Genomic DNA, 18,956 nt, shown 5'->3' with positions numbered 1-18,956 from the left:
TTTTACCAGTTAAAATAGGCTTCGTCTATGGATCAAAATATTTGTTTGAAATATCTATGAAATTGCGACGTGTAGTTTGCGCACAAGTTTACATGTGAAACCAACCAGCTAGCCGTCTAGAAAGATAGGTCGATGGACATCGTTTAATCGACTCAGAATGTTCTCACTTACTACGTTTTCTAAATAAAAAATTTAGTTATCGTTTTTGCATTTCACAATATAACAAGGTTGAAAATGAAATAGTTGTACAATTTTTCTAAGGCAACAGCGAATTTTACTTATTATAATGTTGTGTATTATTTATATAAAAAGTGGACTTTTTTTAAAGCCTGGAAATAATACCTAAATTTAAAACAATGAAACTAAAATTAACATATCTTTAGTTTATAATACATTAACAGCCTACAAAAATATTCTTTCTAAAAAAATTTCACAAAAAGGTCAGCATTTATTCAAAAGTAGTCAGTTTATTAAAAGCAGCTTATGACTTTCATAGACATTTATTTTGATTTCCTGGTACTTTATTTGTCAAAGTTGACATTATTCCTTTGTTTCGTTACAAAAAAAAAGCAAGACAAAAGCAGACAAATAAAAAAATAATGGCAACTAACAAACATTAAGTGTCCAAGTGCTACAAACTCAAAGGCATCATCAGTAAACAATAAAAAATGCCTGTTTTAATAAAACAAATTGTTTCTTTTCTTTTTGTGTTGTTTGTTCGTTTTCTTTGTTTGTTTGTATGACTTTAATTTTCTTTATCTTTGTTTTACAGATAATGCCCACAATGTGTCATACGGCCTCAATATGGTTGACGCTGGCTTTGGCGGTGCAAAGGTATGTTGTTAAAAAAAAATGATTTATGTATATAGTTTTACGATTTAAGGGCTCTTGAAAACTTTAAGTTTTTGGTTAAAAATAATAATATTTTAATATTAATTAAGACTTTTGGGACAAATCAAAATAATTGTTTTTTAGTATTTGAAATGCTTTACTTAGGACAACTTTTATTAAGACCAATTTAGCAATTTATTTTTAAATTATATTTTTAGCCCAAAGCTAAATACCAGATTCCTCGTGAATATAGCTCAGATTCTTAAGAATTTTTTAATTGCGTTTCTTAGCAACCCTTTTCTAAACTGCACTTTATTCCCTATTGTCCTTATTTGCTTCAACTGGTTTTTCATAATGTTCATATGCCTACTGAAAAGTATTTCACACAAAAAGTCTGATTTATTCAAACACATCACAATTTGCAAACAAAAGAATCTATTTGTCTTTTTTTACTAAAAAAATGCAATTCACAGAGAACAACCATAAAAATATTTTTTTTTAGATAAAATGAGAAAAAATGGACAACCAGTTACCTTGAACTATGATGCTACTGTCAAAGTCATAAAATACTTTACTTACAAAGAGGTAACAAGAAAAAAATTTAGATAAAATGTCAGAAATGTCAGAAAAGTTGGCCATAATTGTATTAAAACTGAAAAAATAGTATCAGTAAATAGAGTGTCGAACTCAATTCTATATTTTTTTTTATTTTACAATCTCATGTCAATGAATTATTTTAGATTTCAGAAAAAAAGAACAAGTGAAAGGAAGAGTATTAAAAATGTGTATTAGAAAGTAAGCTCATCATGCATCAGATTTGCAAATGAAAATATTTCTTTTAGATTAAAGGAAGGCAAGAATTTTTTTTAACCAGAACTAGTTAATATACACTAAAAGAAAAATGTAAAATTCGGTAAACTGTTCACCAAATGTTTGGGTAAGAAATCTTTATTTTTTTGTGAAAACATAAATTTTGCTCATTGCCTTTTTTATCATTTTTAAAACTTAACATCTTTCGAACAAATTAACTCAGATTTACAACCTTTAAATCATATTTATTTGATGTTATCATAAGGTTAATGAAAAACTGAAGGTTCAAGAACAAACATTGAATATTAATACTTTGTAATGGCAGTATTATAATATTTTAAAACGATAACCTTCCATATCGAGCCATAACCGCAAAAATAACGTAAGCGACATTTTTTTCAAAATTGACTTTTTAATGGAAATCGATAGAAAACTTTCGTGCGCATCAACACCCGAAGTAATGAAAATTTAGTGTTTATATATACAGAGATATCGCAGTTTCAATTATATCGTAACCGACACTCACCTTTTTGCTTTACCGCAAAAATAACGTAAGCGACATAAAAGCAAAAAGGGGCAGTAAATGATAGTAAGAGTAGCCGAATAACTAGAGAGAAAATCAAAAGAAATTGAAATACAAAATGATAGATGTACTAAATGTGATCAAGGAAAAAATTTAGACAGCAGTCACATCCAAACAGAAGAATTTAAGTTTAAGAATTTTTTTTGAAGGAACAAAAACAAAGGAGGGAAAATGTTTTGTTTTTATGTGCTAGTTTCGGCCTTCAAAAAGTATTGAATATGCTGGTCAAGCCGGACCATATAATACCCTACTCTAAGAAAAAGAGCAAAATAATTTTTCTTAAAATTTCAATAATTTATATTTTTGAGTGATTTTCGAAATGGGCCTTATATGGCAGCTATGACCAATTATGGACCGATCACCATGAAATTAGGTCGTGTGATTTATGTTTACATGAAAGTTATTTATGTTGAATTTTATGTGTATACCAAAATTTTTAAGAGATTTATGCACGTTAAAGTGATTTTTGGAAGCGGGTCTTATATGGGAGCTATAACTAATTATGGGCCGATCACAATAACATTTTGTGATGTGAATTCCGTATATATATAACTTATTTGGAGCAAAATTTGTGGAAGTCCAATTTCGGTAGGAAATTTGTATGGAGGCTAGGTGAAATAATGGACCGATTTCAGCCAGTTTCAATAGGCTCCGTCTTTGGGCCGAAAAAATTATATGTACAAAATTGCGAACTGTACTCTGCGCACAAGCTTTACATGTACAGTCAGCCAGTCAGCCAGACGGACGGACATCATTTAATAGAATCAGACAGTGAATCTGAGTCGATCGGTATACTATCGGTATACTTTAAGGTGGGTGCTAGACTAATATTTTTGGGCGTTACAAACATCTGCACAAACGCATAATACCCTCCCCACTATGGTGGTGTAGGATATAAATATTACACTGCTTTATTCAAGAAAATACTAGTATTACAATTTAAGTGTTTATGGATTGTATTTTTTATGGGGTGAAAAATACGGCTAACGATGTTGTAATGAAATTTGTACTGCAATGTACAAATATCTCCTTATTTTAGATGAACGGAAAACTATGAACGATTTAAGTTTGTATTGCGATAGCTGTGCGTGCAAAATCATAATAAAGGCATGTTAACCATGATAGCTTATTTCATTATATCATCCAAATTCATTAAATCTATTAAAATTACTTACTTACAGCACAATATAATCATTTACTCGAAACCGAACTATGTGGGCTCCTAGTGAGTGGCCTACAGTTATTCGAAGTGCAAGAACAAGCCCTTACGGTTATGAGTATAGAGAATTATACATAGAGACGAGGCACTACGATTTGTCAAACAAAAATACAACAAATAATATGTTTGATACAACAACAAAATACATTGACTAGCATGTATTTTGTTGTTGCGAGAGATAGGTTTTTGACAACAGACTTAAGCTTTTGACAATTACGTCTCGTCTCTATGTTACCCTATGGTTATGAGTGTATATCGTTAAAGAACTCTGATTTTCTAAACTGGAAAATGTTTTCTGATCTGCTTCTTCCAAAGAAAGTTAAATTAAGCCCGATGTGGTCTGCAATTTTTGATACAACCGTGATTACAATTAAATAAAGCTATTTAGACAATAGCGAGGAAAAGACTATTAACATTGATTTAAATACTTCTACGGTCCGTGGACCTCCTCCGCTATACAACACAGAATTAAAAATTTCGTCACATAAATTGAATGATATAATAGCACTTTGCAATAAAAATATGTTTTTATAACCAATATATTGCCCTAAAATATTCCCAAAATATTACAGACGCCTTAAACGAAATATATGCCTTAATTTCCTAAGCACCTACTATATTATGTTAAATCTTTACTATTTTTTTTATAACAAATGTGTAATTTACTGCATATTTTAAGAAATATATTTTCGAAACTTATGAAAATATTTTTTCTTTGTAAAGCATTTATCGTATGCGCCACAATTTAGTCACAGCTGCCTGTAATAGTGACGGTAAAAATAACGTATGCTCCAAAACAAATTTGTTGCTCACACAATTAATTTAAAAATGCACTTATCGCATGTATGATTTCATTAGTAGACTACATTTTAATTTTCAAAGAAATCCTTCGCACAACTTAAAATAAAAACGAAAAAAAGTCTCTCCTATAAAATTGGATTTTTGGCGCTTACGTTATTTTCGCGGTTAGGGCTCGATATGTTATCAGATGCTCTTCTAAGTAAAATGAGAATCTATGATAAGTAACTAATGCTACTTTTGTTGTCCTGATGGTAGCTACATAGAAAAACTGAGTTTGTTGCCAATCAAATGGTTCGGCGGCAAACATAGACTTTTTCTGTTCTATCCACAGAAAGTCAGAAATCCTCCAAACTGTCTGGAGCTAAGACCAGTGGAGAGATATTGGGCTCTTGTTAAAAGATAATTCAAGAACACAAAAAGGTGTCCAAAAGTATGATAGATTTTAAACGGAGATCGACTACTTATTCGAACAAAGTGACAGAAAGCAATATAAAAACCTTAATGGAAGGGTTTCCGGAAAAGGTTCATAAGAACTTATATGTCATTTTGAAGGGTACATATCCGTCATTTATTGTAACTTAGTTATTGAACATTATAGTGTAAAAAATAATGTTTTTTTCTGCTTCGAAAAATGCACCAACGAATCGTTATATGTGGGAAGTTTTAGTTTACTTCTTTCATTTAAAAAAAGTGCCGCTGAAGCACACCGAAGCTTACGATGAATGTGGTCCATTGGTTTCAACGTGCAAAGTATGGTTTGTGCGGTTCAGAAGTAGTGATTTTGACACGGAAGACAAAGTTCGCCCAGGCCAGCCAAAAAAGTTTGAAGCCAAAGGCTTGGAATCATTAATCCATGAAGATTGTTGCGAAACTCAAAAAGAGCTTGCAGAATCATTGGGAGCTACTCAAACAGAAATTTAAAAATGTTTGCAAGCAGCGGGATTCATCCAAATGCAGGGAAATTAAGTATAAGAATTGAAGCTAAGGGACCACGAGAGACGATTTTGAATATCCGAAATGATGCTTTAAATTCCGATGTGATCGTATATTAAGCCTGGCCATCCAGCCTAATTGGCACCAAAGCCGAATATTAATGGCTTTAAGATAATTCTCTGTATTTTTCTCATTGGCCGAAAGACGTCCAGAATGCAGACATACATGAAACCATAATATTCCATCATGACAACGCTCGACAACATATTGCAATACCTGTTAAAAACTATTTAGAAATAAGTGGTTGCCTCACCCGCTTTTTAGTCAAGAACTTGCCCCTCCGAATACTTTTTTTTCATCGATGCAGAACGTTCTTTCTGGGTTACGGTGCACTTCAGAACAGAGTATCCGAAATTGGCTTGATTAGTTGTTGGCCTCAAAAGATGAGCAGTTTTTTTGGAGTGGAATCCATATGTTGCAAGAAAGGTGGGAAAAGGTCATAGCTAACAATGGCAAATAACATGAATAAATTTATATTGTACAAATGTTTCAAAATAAAAGCTACAAATTTTAAAAAATCCTGTATTTTTAAGTCATACATTCCTGTTAAGTTTTGGAAAGACTGCCTAGGATATATAATAAGTCAAGCATTTTCAAATAGTCGCAATGGAATAAAGAATAGACCATTTTTATACCCTACACCACCATAGTGAGGAGGGTATTATGCGTTTGTGCAGATGTTTGTAACGCCCGAAAATATTAGTCTAATACCCACCTTAAAGTATACCGATCGACTCAGAATCACTTTTGAGTCGATTAACCGATGTCCATCTGTCTGTCCGTCCGTCTGGCTGGCTAGTCGGCTGTCCATGTAAACCTTGTGTAAACCTTGCGAAATTTTTCTCTTGACATATCATACGTGGAGATATTGCCTTACCTTACACATTATCTAGTCGTTTAGTTTAATATATATGTATATAAACTTCATTAAGTAATTATTAACACTAAAACGATTCAAATATACCTATACTAAATATAACTTTTTCTTTCATTTCACTCCATTCATTAAACAAATTTTTTACTGCTCAGTTTTTTTTATTATAATATAAAGCAAAAAGTACAATGTGGAAATACAAAAGAAAAAAGAAGCGGAACACAAATTTGTTTAATCTGATTATTTATCTCATTATTAAAAATACTGATAAAATCTAATAGAAATAGACAGGAAAAAACTATAATTGACATTTTCTCTTACAACTATATACAAATGGTAGAAAATCTTAGAATTATTATAACAAAATAACTTTATTTTCATCCTACAGAAATGAAAAGAAAGAAAACGAAAAGAAATTCAACAAACTGAACATGACATTTTATTAGATGTAACAATCACTTCGAACTTATGAAAACGATGATGATGAATTATCAATAATGCGAGTATTACAAGTGTACTTCTATTCTTTGCTATATAACTAGTTACTAATAAATTTGTGAAGACTACAATGTCTACTTGCTAACAGAACACAGCTAAGTAAATCATGTATATTTCAATAATCTAATCTAAACATGGATGACATTAACTTGAGTGTACAAGACACAAGCCAAACAATATGCAACGAAGACGTTGGACATAAATATGAAAAATAACTAAATTAAAGTTGTATAAAATATAGGGAGTGTGAGGCAGTGAACCATATAAATATGGGCAAAAACAAGTTTTCTTCACACAAAATTTTATTGATGAGATAAATTAAAACAAGTAAGAGAGCTATGTTCTGCTGTGCCGAATCTTAGATACCCTTCATCAAATTGTACTTAAAAATGATTTTTTTTTAAATATTTCTAGGTAAACAAAATTTAAACATTTTTTTTCGAAATTTTTTTATAAAAAAGTTTTTTTTAAATATTTTTAAAATTGTTTTTTTTCGAAATTGTTTTTTAAAAATGGTTTTTCCAATTTTTTTTTTAATTTTTTTGTAAAATATTTTTTTTTAATTTTCAAATTTTTGATGAAAAAAAAATTCGGATTAAAATATATTTTTCCCGATTTTTACCCATTGTAGGTCCAACTTACTATAGCTTTATACACATCGTTGCAATGGACTTTAAAATATCTATCACCGTTAATCGGTTTTTTTGTATTTATTTTTCCGTTTCAATTCAAATACAAATTTCAAATTAAAATTACATACATATTTTTTCGAACATCCAAGAATCATGTTTAGTGAGTATAATATCTGACATATTTAATTTACATGTATTTGAAACTTTGTTTGTATTTACATGTATTAACGAAACTTTTTTTGAAAGAAGTCTTTTATAAGAACTTAACGAAACTATTAAAAGTATTCAAAATCTAAAACAATCCAAAAAGGACTCCAATGGAGAACTGATATATTGGATATTCTTTATCATGCTTTCTATTTCTCCAACATCTACAATCAGCGAGATAGTTTTTCCAAGTCAAGTTTTATTAAATCTAAAGAAAAAATCGTTTAAAAGGAAAACATTAAAATTATATTCTTTTTTTAAAAGACTATTTCGGAAAATCTCACTAAAATCCTATAAAACTCACATGTGTATACATAAAGGATCTCAAATACCATATTTGCTATTATTTTTTGGTTGAATAGTTATGTTTTGTTTGTTTTTTTGTTTTTGTACACAAAATTCGTGGTTGTATTTCCAATTTAAAATTAAAATATAAATTCGGTTATTCGAATAATTTTAAATTGACCGATTATTAACCGAATAAATCTAAGCCCTGATTAATTATTGGCTCGATTAACCGATTAAACCAGAAACCCGATATTGTCTGTATTAATGACTTAGTAATACAGATATAGATCAAAAATAGGCCAAAACTCGAGGTTTTTCCGGTTTTTTCCTTATATCTCAGCCATTTGTGGGCCGATTTTGTCGATTTTAAATAGCAACCGAGCCGGAAGAATTTCCGACATATTGATGTATCAATTATTTAGGGGCTACGGAAAATTGATTTGAAGAAAACAACGTTTCCGAAATCAACTTTCCATAATGAAAAAGTGGGAATGAAGAAAATTTACTCAAATTTAAACAAAATCGTGTTTTTGCCCATATATGCCTGTGTCTATTTAAGTATGTTTCTGTATAGTCTAAGACTTTTATGGCCAAGTTAAAACTCTTATTGAATAAATTATTATCAATAATAATTTGTTGAAGAGAGTCCTTTTTTTTTGTACTTGTCATTTAACACAACTAACAAGGATACAAGCACGCACAACGACATAATCAGGCACAATTTCGCTTAGTTAAGTACATAAATATGTATGTAGGTTTGTATGTTTTCTAGCTGGGACAGACAACAAGACCATCATATAGACATACATAATGCCCAGCCACTTTATTGATAACAACTACTCATTTATAAAGACCCTGTTAGACTCGTAAGTATCTACATAATGAGAATGTCATAGAAATTTATCATCATCTCGTTTATAGGACTTATTTATATTCTTCTTAGTTGGTTTATTTTTTGCTATTTTTTCACTGTGGAAATAAAAATAATAATAATATAAATGTGTCCTTCTTCATTGGAATTTGTTTGTACAATGAGGAATTCTACTAATTTTGTTTTTATAAAGCATGATGACCTGGCTGTTGTTATTACAATGTTTGGCTTAGATTTTTTAGCTAAATACATTATTTTAAACAAAGTTTTTCTTGTGTTTTCTATGAAAAGTTTCTGGATTTAAATCAACGGAAAACTGCAAAATTTTAAGCTACTTTTATAGAGAAAAATTTCTCGAGTTAAAGAAATTTGTTACATAGATTTAAGGGTTTAGAGCAAATTTTCTTGGGTTTAAAGCAATTTCTGCTACAGAAAAATCTAAACAACATTCTCTAATAAAAATATTGCTGGAAGCAGAGTAATAATTTCTATTGGATCAAAGCGTTGTTTTTCATTGGGTATTTACTTGAACGTAATATTGTTTTTCAAAGAAAAGTTTCTAAATTTAAAGCAAATGTACGGCAAACGTGCTGAATTTTAAGCTACATTGGTATGGAGTTCCTGGATTTAAAGCAAGTTTTTTTAAACAGAAAATTACTGGATTTAAATTAACTGTTTGCATAGAATAGTTCAGGATTTAAATCTAACTTTCCATAAAAAAGTTGGTAACAAAACATAACTATTTTATAGATAAATATTTTTGGCAACAAATCAATATTTTCCTTTGGAAAACTTGCTGCATCTAATTTGTAGAAAAAATGATGGCTACAAAACAATTTTTTTTTATAAAAGTTGCTGGCAACAAAGCAAACTTTTCTTTTGAAAAGTTGCTAGCAATAAAGCAGCATTTTCTTTATAAAATTTACTGGCAAAAATTTTCTAAATAAATGTTGCAGCAATGCAACTTTTTATTTAGAAAATTAGCTGGAAACAAAACAATCTGGTTAAAATGCTAGTAACAAACCAAAATTTTCCTTTAAAAGTTCTGTCAGCAACTTTTTATTTAGCAAATTTGCTGACATCAAAGCAAATTTTTCTTTAGAAAAGTTGCTGGAAACACTGCAGCATTTTCTATAGAAAATTTGCCGGCAACAAAGCAATCTTATTTTCATAATATTGCTGATGGCAACAAAAAAACCTTTCCTTTAGAAATGTTGCTGGTAGCTAAGCATCTTTATATTTAGAAAAGAAGCAAGAAATAAGGCAACATATTCATTAGAAAATTTGTTGTCAGCAAAGCAACTTTTTATTAAGCAAATTTGCTGTCAATAAAATTTAGTTTTCTGGAAACACAGCAGTTGCTGGAAACACAGCAGCATTTTCTGTAGAAAATTTTCCGGCAACAAAGCAACCTTGTCTGCAGAAACTATTCTGGGCACAAAGCAATCTTTTCTTTATGAATGATGCTGGACACAAAGCAATATTTTCTTTATGAAAGTTGATGGCAACAAAACTTTGCTTTGGAAAAGTTGCTGGCAAAACTATGCAACTTTATTTTTAGAAAAGTTGCTAAAAAAACAAAGCTTACTTTTCTTTGGACAAGTTTCTGGCGAAAACGAAACCTTTTATTTAAAAAGCTGTAGGCAATAAGGCAACATATTCTTTAGAAAATTTTCAGATAATTAAGCAAACTTTATTTTGGATAAAATAATATTAACTAAGCAAACATTTTTCTAGAAAAGTTTCTAGCAACAAAGCAAGAGTTTCTTTAGAAAATTTGCCGGCATCAAAGCAACCCGCTTCTTAAAAAAGTTGCTGACAATAAAGCAAACTCTTCTTTGGACTTACTCCTGATAACAAAGCAAGAGATTAGAAGAGATTAGTTGCTGGCAACAAAGCAACATTTTCCTTAGAAAAGATGCTGGAGAAAATAAGCTTTTCTTTAGAAGAGTTTTCTGGAAACAAAGCAACTTTTTTCATATCAAAGTGGCTGGCAATAAAGCATCCTTTTATGTAGAAATGTTTCACGAAACATGCTCAGAGAAAACAGATTCGTGATAGCAACCGAATTTGTTGCCAATCGAATGAGTCTACCATAGTATCCGAATTTTACTGTTGTGGCTACCAAATTTTGGAAGGGATAACACAAGTTAGGTTGCTTCAACAGAAATTCTTCTTTTTCAACTGACTTTCTGTTGATAGAACCGAAAAATTATATGTGTGCAACCGAATCATTCGATTGGCAACAAATTCGGTTGCTATCACGAATCTGTTTTCTCTGTGAGGCAACCATCTTCCGGTATGGTCTGATTAGCTATAAGTCCAACCAAAAGGAATTTCAACCAAAAGGTTGTCAAAGAAGTGTATGACGAAGGTGACAGTTTGTCTATTCCCCTACAAAAGTGTCATTGTATCGTTTTTTATTTCCTCTTTAAGCGTATGAACACTACTAAATGCACTACCACTGGATTTTATAATGAAAGAGTGAATTCGGAAATTGTATAAATTTCTTATTGAATATTGAATTACACTTCCTCGGAAAATCTTTACGTAGTGCTTAAATTGTCCGACAAGGCTTAACTTTTACCCTGATGCCGTCCAGTTGCATGATAGTGTGAAGTATACTAAACGGATCTCAATATCTCTATTTCTGTGGACTAAAAAAGTTAGGATTTATTACTTCTAGATATGGCTAGACTTATGTAGGTATAGAATTTTTAAAGTTGGCAATTAGGAGATTGGTCCCCTGAAATGTTTTTCAAATTGTCGCCATTTGCGTTTATATCTGAATAAAATTTCGATATGCAATATCATCACGTGAGCCGCCTGTGTTGGATATGAGTCTTTCTAAGTAGCAAAACGGTTACACATTCTCGAGCTGTATGTTGTTGACTTTGAACTTGGAGATATTAGTTGTATTGATACGTGAGCCGCCTGTGCTAGATATGAGACTTTCTAAGTAGCAAAACGGTTGCACATCCTCGAGTTGTTGACTTTAAACCTGGAGATATTAGTTGTATTGATACGTAGAACATTAGTTTTGTCGAAGTTAATATGAAAACCAACACCAGATGCCAGCTGATTTAGCTGATATGTCGGTAATGTTATATGAGAGTAGGCATATATCATCAGCGTAGTCAATATCCTCCAGTCGATCATTCATATCTCTTGTAATGCCTCTTCCAATACATGTTTGATGCTGCATAAATGAGTTCAATACAATATTGAATAACACCGGATATAGGATACATAACTGTCGTACCCCGGTGCTTACACCAATCGGATTACTTAACATGCGTTAATGCTATGATCCATAGGCTATTTATATGATCGGTGCAAGATTGTTTTGGTCTGAAAACAGCTAGCTCATTTCTGAAATTGATGATGACAGTCTAGCATGTATAGTTCTTGCATTCTGTTAAGTGTCCCTTCTTCTAAGAGTCGGATCAGACTTAAGCAGTTCATGGTCATTTGTCATTTGTAGGAAATCGGAAATCCTATTAAACAAATTTACATATTTTCCATATTCATATTCCTCCCATCTAATTGAACACAATAAAATATTTTCACCTCTAACCCTTACCCTTTAACAACTTAAAAAAAAACCAAAAGCTATTTCTTAATAAATAACATTTTCGTTTTAAATTTCATTAATTTTATCACTAATTGATGGCTTTTATGGTTAAATTGTAATAAATTACCATGGTGTTAACTGCTTTACTCAAAGGCCTAATTTAGTTGTCTACAGCTACGAAAGAAAAAAACAACTAATAAGACTAAAAACTAACTATAACAAACTCAAATGAAAAAGCAAAGTATAGACCTTAACAGGTCTTAATAAAATATTGTGTATATTTGTATACTTTTCATTTAAATTGTTTTTGTATATTTCTTTTATTTCACCAAACAAACAAAAAGGAAAAACTTTATTAATAAACCATTTGCCAAGAAGAAACTCCTTTTCAATTAAAGAAACACGTAAAACTAGAGAACAAAATATTAAGGCATTTTACAAGAAAATAAATATACACACGTATATAAACTTAAAATGAACTGGAAATAAATCAAAGTCTTAGATATCAGAGCCAAAAACAAGCAGTTTCCACAACATCAACAACACAGCACCAGCAGAAGTACAACACGAACATTTTAAGTAGATTGTAAAATACAAATGTTTATAACATTTTGCTATTTTACAAGATTATTTCATGGTCATGACCACTCTTTCTTTTTGTTTTTTTTGGCTGTGGTTTTGCCAAGTTAAAGTATTTTTTAAGTCAATAAACTGTTTTTTTATTTTGTTTAATAATGGTTTTCTTACAAATAACCTTGCAGAAGGGAAATTACTAACACAGATACTATATTGTGTAAAATGTTAAAACAAAGGATTTTTAAATTTAAGTTTAAGGGTAAATATCTTAAATTGAAAGGAATTTATTTGATATTGTTGAATATGTTATATTTAAAAGTTTAAGGCTAACTTTTTAAGTTTACATTTTATTTGGTCAGCATGACGTATGAGTGATATTGAATTTTTGTATATCAATCATATGACTCCCTCTGGATCAGGATTTTAAATTTATATTAACCATATTAGTAGTAATTCAAAATGACGTACTTAATTGTATTAAAAACTATTGGCTTTAAAAAATAATTCATCGTTTTTATAGAATTTAAGTCTAGATTTGCTTGGACTACATGACGTATACTTGATATTTGATTTATGTATAGGACTCACACTCACTAATTGTGACTGAAATTAAAGGATTCTGTAACAGAGTACAATATCAAGAAGTGGTTCATTATATATGTATTTAAAGGGAATGCTGAATTTATAAAAATTTTATTATAATCCTGGAAATAATGCATGTTTCTTTAAGATTACAATACACAGCACTTAAACTCTTTGACATCTTGCGTCTTGAGTCTTATATTTTATTACAAAATTTAATAATAATCATAATCAACTCTAGAATTTTCTAAAAATTTCTATGAAAAATCGTTAAAATAACCCCAACAGAAAACAACACTCTAGGGTTTAAGCTGGCACACGAGTTAAAAGTAATTTTGATTGGTAATAAAAGTCAAATTACATTCCAAAAAAAAAAAACACATCCACCAGTCAGTCATTCGTATACGCTACTATTCTTGTGAAAAAATAAATAAATATCATCTCAAAAACGATTGAAGCCATAAAAATATTACGATATTAAAGACATTCACAAAAATAAATTTATTTATGCCAAGACATAAAAATAGAAAAAAATAAAACACAAAATACATTCTATAGAAAAGGAATTTTTTAAAATAAACATAAAATATAATTGTATTTGTAACATGAATATATTGATAGCTAATGGCTAAAGTATGCTAGAAATTTGTAATAAAAATATCTAAAGAGATTATGTTTTATTTTTGTGTTATTTGGGGAAAGAAAAGAAACTCGTAAAAACACATTTATTTGTATACATACAGCAATAAAAGGTAAAGCTATGTGCAATATAAAATATCTCAAGGAGTGCACATTTTTCGAAAAGTTGTAGGGAATTATTGTTTTTAAAAAAGTAAAACAGTTTTTGAAATCCCAGAAATTCTAATAGTTCCTCAGCTTGATCTAAAAATAATGCATGCTTATTTAGAATCTCCCAAGGTGAACAATTGTTCTGCGTCATATAAAACCAAATGCTAAAAATTTTAGCAAATTCGGTACTTAAAATCTAAAAACTGTGAAGTATTTAATAAGGCGAATAGTTTTAACGTACAATTAAGTACGTCACTTTGAATTACTACTAACATGGTTAATATAAATTTAAAATTCTGATACAATGGGAGCCGTATGATTCATATACAAAAATTCAATATCACTCATACGTCACACAGAGGGATTTTGGTGTCAAAAACCAATCCTATTTGTCGACAACTCAATTTCAAAAATCAAATGATGCAGTTTTGTAGAGAAATGTCTAAAAATGAAATATGCTTTTATAGTTTTAAGAAAAATTTTATTTTATTTTGAAAAAACTTAAGTAAAGTCCATGTAGGGGTGTTAAGCAAAAATTTACTTATATTTTCACACAAATCAGTCGTTTATATATGCATAATTTTCTTGATAATACCATTTACCATTTAATTATGGTGATATCATCAACCGTTAAGATTGATGATAAATTTCTAGACTTTTGCTTGGATATGAAAAATGTTATGCCAAAAAATCGATTTGGATTTTATGCGCAATGGCCGTTGGGCGTGGACGATTCTGATAAAATTTCACGTTTTTCTTAATTTAGTCCCCATATAATTTTTGGTATCAAATTTCAATGCTCCTCATAATTTTTGCACAAAAAATTTATGAAGCCATCCCTTTGTGCGTCATGTTGACCAAATAAAATGTAAACTTAAAAAGTTTGCCTTAAACTTTTAAACATAAAATAGTAAAATATATCAAATAAATTCCTTTCAATTTAAGATATTTACCCTTAATCTCAAATTTAAAAATCCTTTGTTTTAAAATATTACACAACATTCATTTCATTTCTATTTAAGTATAAAATTTAAAAATTTTCTGACATCAATAGACCAACAAAATATTAATTTTTATCAAAAACTAGTTGACCGCTCCGGCTTCGCCCGGTAGCATGTACTAATGTTAGTTCTTCAAGTTTCTCCAACCCACATATACCTGCCTGTTCTTATTTATTTTCAAATAAAATATCTTAATTTGTACTGCATACTTAAGGGAGCTTTTTTATTACAGTTGACTGGACTCAAAAAAAAAATCCGAGTTTTACACGGAATTTTTGAATTTTTTTCTTTACAAACCATCTCCTGAAAATTTCGAATCGAATTTTTATATATACTAGTATAACCCGGTGCACTTCGCTACCCCTACACTAGTAAAATTAAAAAAAAATATAAATGGAAATACGAAAATAACACATACAAAATTTGAGAATCTCTAAATTACAGTTCACTTGATATTCGAAAATAACTAACTAATTTTGTATGGGAGATGCCACTCCACTGCTCTGATCCCACCCATTTTTAAACCTTTTATGTAAATATCAAACTTTACTTTAACTTTCCTTTATAAGGGAGGGGTCATTCCTAGTAAGCCGATCATGCTTAGCTAAACTTCGAACAGGCATCAGGAATAAATTCGTATTTAGCTAACCTCCTTAGAATGGTAACAAATTGATTGATACAGAGTTTAAATTCTTTTAGAATTATAGTTCTCCAGATATACAAAATTAATTATTTACTTTGCGCCATAACCACTAATGCAATCCCGACCATTTTCAGCCAATCTGTGTAAAATGGTAAGAGAGCTATGCGGACAAAGTTTGAAGAACCTTGCAATTATTACTTTGTAACCCACCTCTTCCATTTTGGGTGCCCTCTAATCTAATTCCGTCTATATTCAGCTAAACTCCGCACAGTAATAAGAAATTAATTCGCTAAAAGTTTAAACATTTTACAATTATAGTTCTACAGATATTCGAAATTAATTATATACTTTGTATAGGGTATGCCACGCCCACTATTCCAATCCCGAACAATTTCAGCGAAACTATGCAAATTTATAAAGGAGCCATTTAGACTAAGTTTGAAGAATCTTGCAATTATAGTTTACAAAATATTTAGAAATAACTATCTACTTTGTATGGGAGGCGACTCACTATTTTTTCCGACCCGTCCCATTTTTCATTAAACTTCATGCAGTGATAAATCGTCGTAAATCGTCACAATTATAAAATAACTATTTACTTATCTACAATTACATATTTACCCCCATATGCATAAACAGTTTTTAAATTTGTCAAAGGTTTATAAAACAAATTTTGAATGGAAATTTTGTTTAAATCTTGAGATAAATTTAAAAATTGTTTATTCATATGGGAGTTAGAAAATAAAAAAAACACCTATAAAATATATTTATTAAAGCGAATTTAAATTACTAAAGTCTTCTTCTTTCTTTTCTATAACAACTCTCACTTAAAACAGAGAGAAATCAATACTGTTTAATTGTTTCTCTTATTTATTTACAACAACAAATTGGACAAACACGAATTGCTTTGTTTACTTTTTAGCTTAAGGTTCACATGTACACGTTTTTGCATATGTGTTAGTAACATCTTTAAACGCTTATAACTCCTAGAAAACTGAACCGAATACATATTCTGCACTTCTGTGAATAAATCCCTTTAAAATGGTATATTTCTTGCCCAAATTAAATGTATAATGTGAACGTAAAAGGGTTCTAAAGAAATCGACTTGCCTATTAATATTATGATTATATTTTTATATACAGATAAATCATACAACTTCATTATTTTCTTAAATCCCTAATTATATTAGATGTATGACTTAAAAATGAGGGATTTACAATTTTTTAATTTTTTTGGTCGTAGCGAGCATTTGGCTAACTGAAAAAAGATGTAAGATAATGTCTGAGAGAATTCTTATTGGCACAATTATATTGTGGAATTTTATTGGGGTCATTTTTGTGTAATATCTGACATATTAAAAGCTAACGTGATTAAAAAAATAATAATTTGTTTGACCAAGGATTAGTTTTGGCTAGAATAGTGTCTATAAGTTTTTTCTGTGTCAATCTTTATATGAGGATTATGATTTTTAAATGGATACTGCTATTCTACGGGTATTTATATACTGTAGAACCATAGTTCGGTAAGAAATTAGCTTGTTTTCAAAAGAGTTTTGAAATATGTGAAAATTAAATAATTCTTTTGAGGTTGTCTCACATTTTGGCCCATAGCTCTGGTTCCACTATAACGATTTAGTTGATTTTCGACATTAAAGTGCTTAGGACAATAGTAAACATTTTATTTGAAATCGTATCAAGTTTGTTTGTTTATTTTAGACATTTCAGTGTTTATACAGACGGACATAGATCAATACACTTAGAATTTCATAAGGATCAAGAAAATATATACTTTTTTGGGTCTTAGATGGATATTTCTCAATGTTACGCACGGATTGACAAACTTATTCACCACTTATGGTGATGGAGGGTATAAAAATTCTCCAAATTAAGGGCCATTTTACTATAATCCTCGCTTTGGTTTCATAAATTATAGTATCTTTATTTCATTGCAATATAATAAATTTAACATTTATCATTAAAAACTAATAATTTATTATTTCTTTGTTTTTTTCTCTTGCAGATACATCTACGTTTGCCACGCACCCATGGCCCATACCTGGTGTACAATGCCAAGAGTAAAACGCTGCACCCTCTATATAACCATAGCGGCTTTCCTGCATCAGAGTGCAAAACTATTAGATCATACCATCGAACCGGTTAAAGTACATTGGGAGGGAAAAATGGTGGAAGTATGTCAAGTACGTACGGCCAGCTGGGTGGATGATTACATTGGCGAGGACTTATACTACGCATCATATTTTCTATTTCGAGTGATATTTGTACATCTGGTGCCGTGCATAATGTTGGTCACCCTGAACATACTGCTGTTTGCGGCCATGCGTCAAGCACAGGAGCGACGAAAGCTATTATTTAGAGAGAATCGCAAAAAGGAATGCAAGAAATTACGCGAAAGTAACTGCACTACACTGATGCTGATAGTGGTGGTGACAGTCTTCCTAATTGTCGAGATACCCATAGCGGTGGTGACAGCCATGCATATTGTTAGCTCGTTGTATATTAATTTCATGGATTATGATAGTGCCAACATTTTAATAACATTCACGAATTTCTTCTTGGTTGTCAGTTATCCCATTAACTTTGGCATCTATTGTGGCATGTCGCGTCAATTCCGTGAGACTTTCAAGGAGATTTTCTTGGGCAGTATGGCCGTTAAGAAGGATAATTCGTCCAAGTATTCCATTGTGAATGGACCACGTACATGCACAAACACCAATGAGACTGTGCTCTAGTAAAGGTTTCTTCTAATGCCGTTTCACAAGAGCTGGAAACAAAAGAGACGGCATTCAAGTTTTTGCAGCAGCGTTACCGAAATACCAGCTGCTGGTGCCAGAGGTGATACCACAGCCACCACCAGTATAAGTGCCAGTGGAGGTGGGGGTGGTGTCGCCAGCAGTAGTGGCATTGTAAGTCATAGAAATAGTGTAACTAATGCGGATGGTCTAACAGTTGTGGGTGCTTCAAGACGCTGCAGTGAACAGCAGCAACATTTTGTTGTGATGGATATTATCAACGAGGATAAAGTGGAAGTTTAGATTTTAAGTATCCCTTGCTATAAACTATTATTATAATATTAATAATACTTACTATAAACTAAGTAAATAATAACAATAGCAGCAGTAACAACAATACAATTTATATTAAAGTAACTAATTTATATATAGAA

At 30.5% G+C, this 18,956-nt stretch overlaps 1 protein-coding gene across 1 annotated transcript in view; it reads left to right on the top strand.

Annotated features, from left to right (window-relative positions):
- SPR (Sex peptide receptor) overlaps positions 1-18,526 on the top strand; it is a 48,805-nt gene extending 30,279 nt beyond the window's left edge. Inside the window, exons 3-4 of the mRNA XM_065507948.1 lie at positions 773-834; positions 17,793-18,526. Of these exons, the coding sequence (XP_065364020.1) occupies positions 773-834; positions 17,793-18,522 (792 nt within the window). The 3' untranslated portion in view covers positions 18,523-18,526. The remainder of the gene's footprint in view (positions 1-772; positions 835-17,792) is intronic.
- Positions 18,527-18,956: the final 430 nt, after the last annotated feature.

The sequence above is a fragment of the Calliphora vicina genome, chromosome 4, assembly GCF_958450345.1.
Source record: "Calliphora vicina chromosome 4, idCalVici1.1, whole genome shotgun sequence".
Lineage (NCBI taxonomy): Eukaryota > Metazoa > Arthropoda > Insecta > Diptera > Calliphoridae > Calliphora > Calliphora vicina.
Note: the sequence above shows the minus strand (reverse complement) of the source record. Positions and strands in the feature narration are given on the sequence as shown.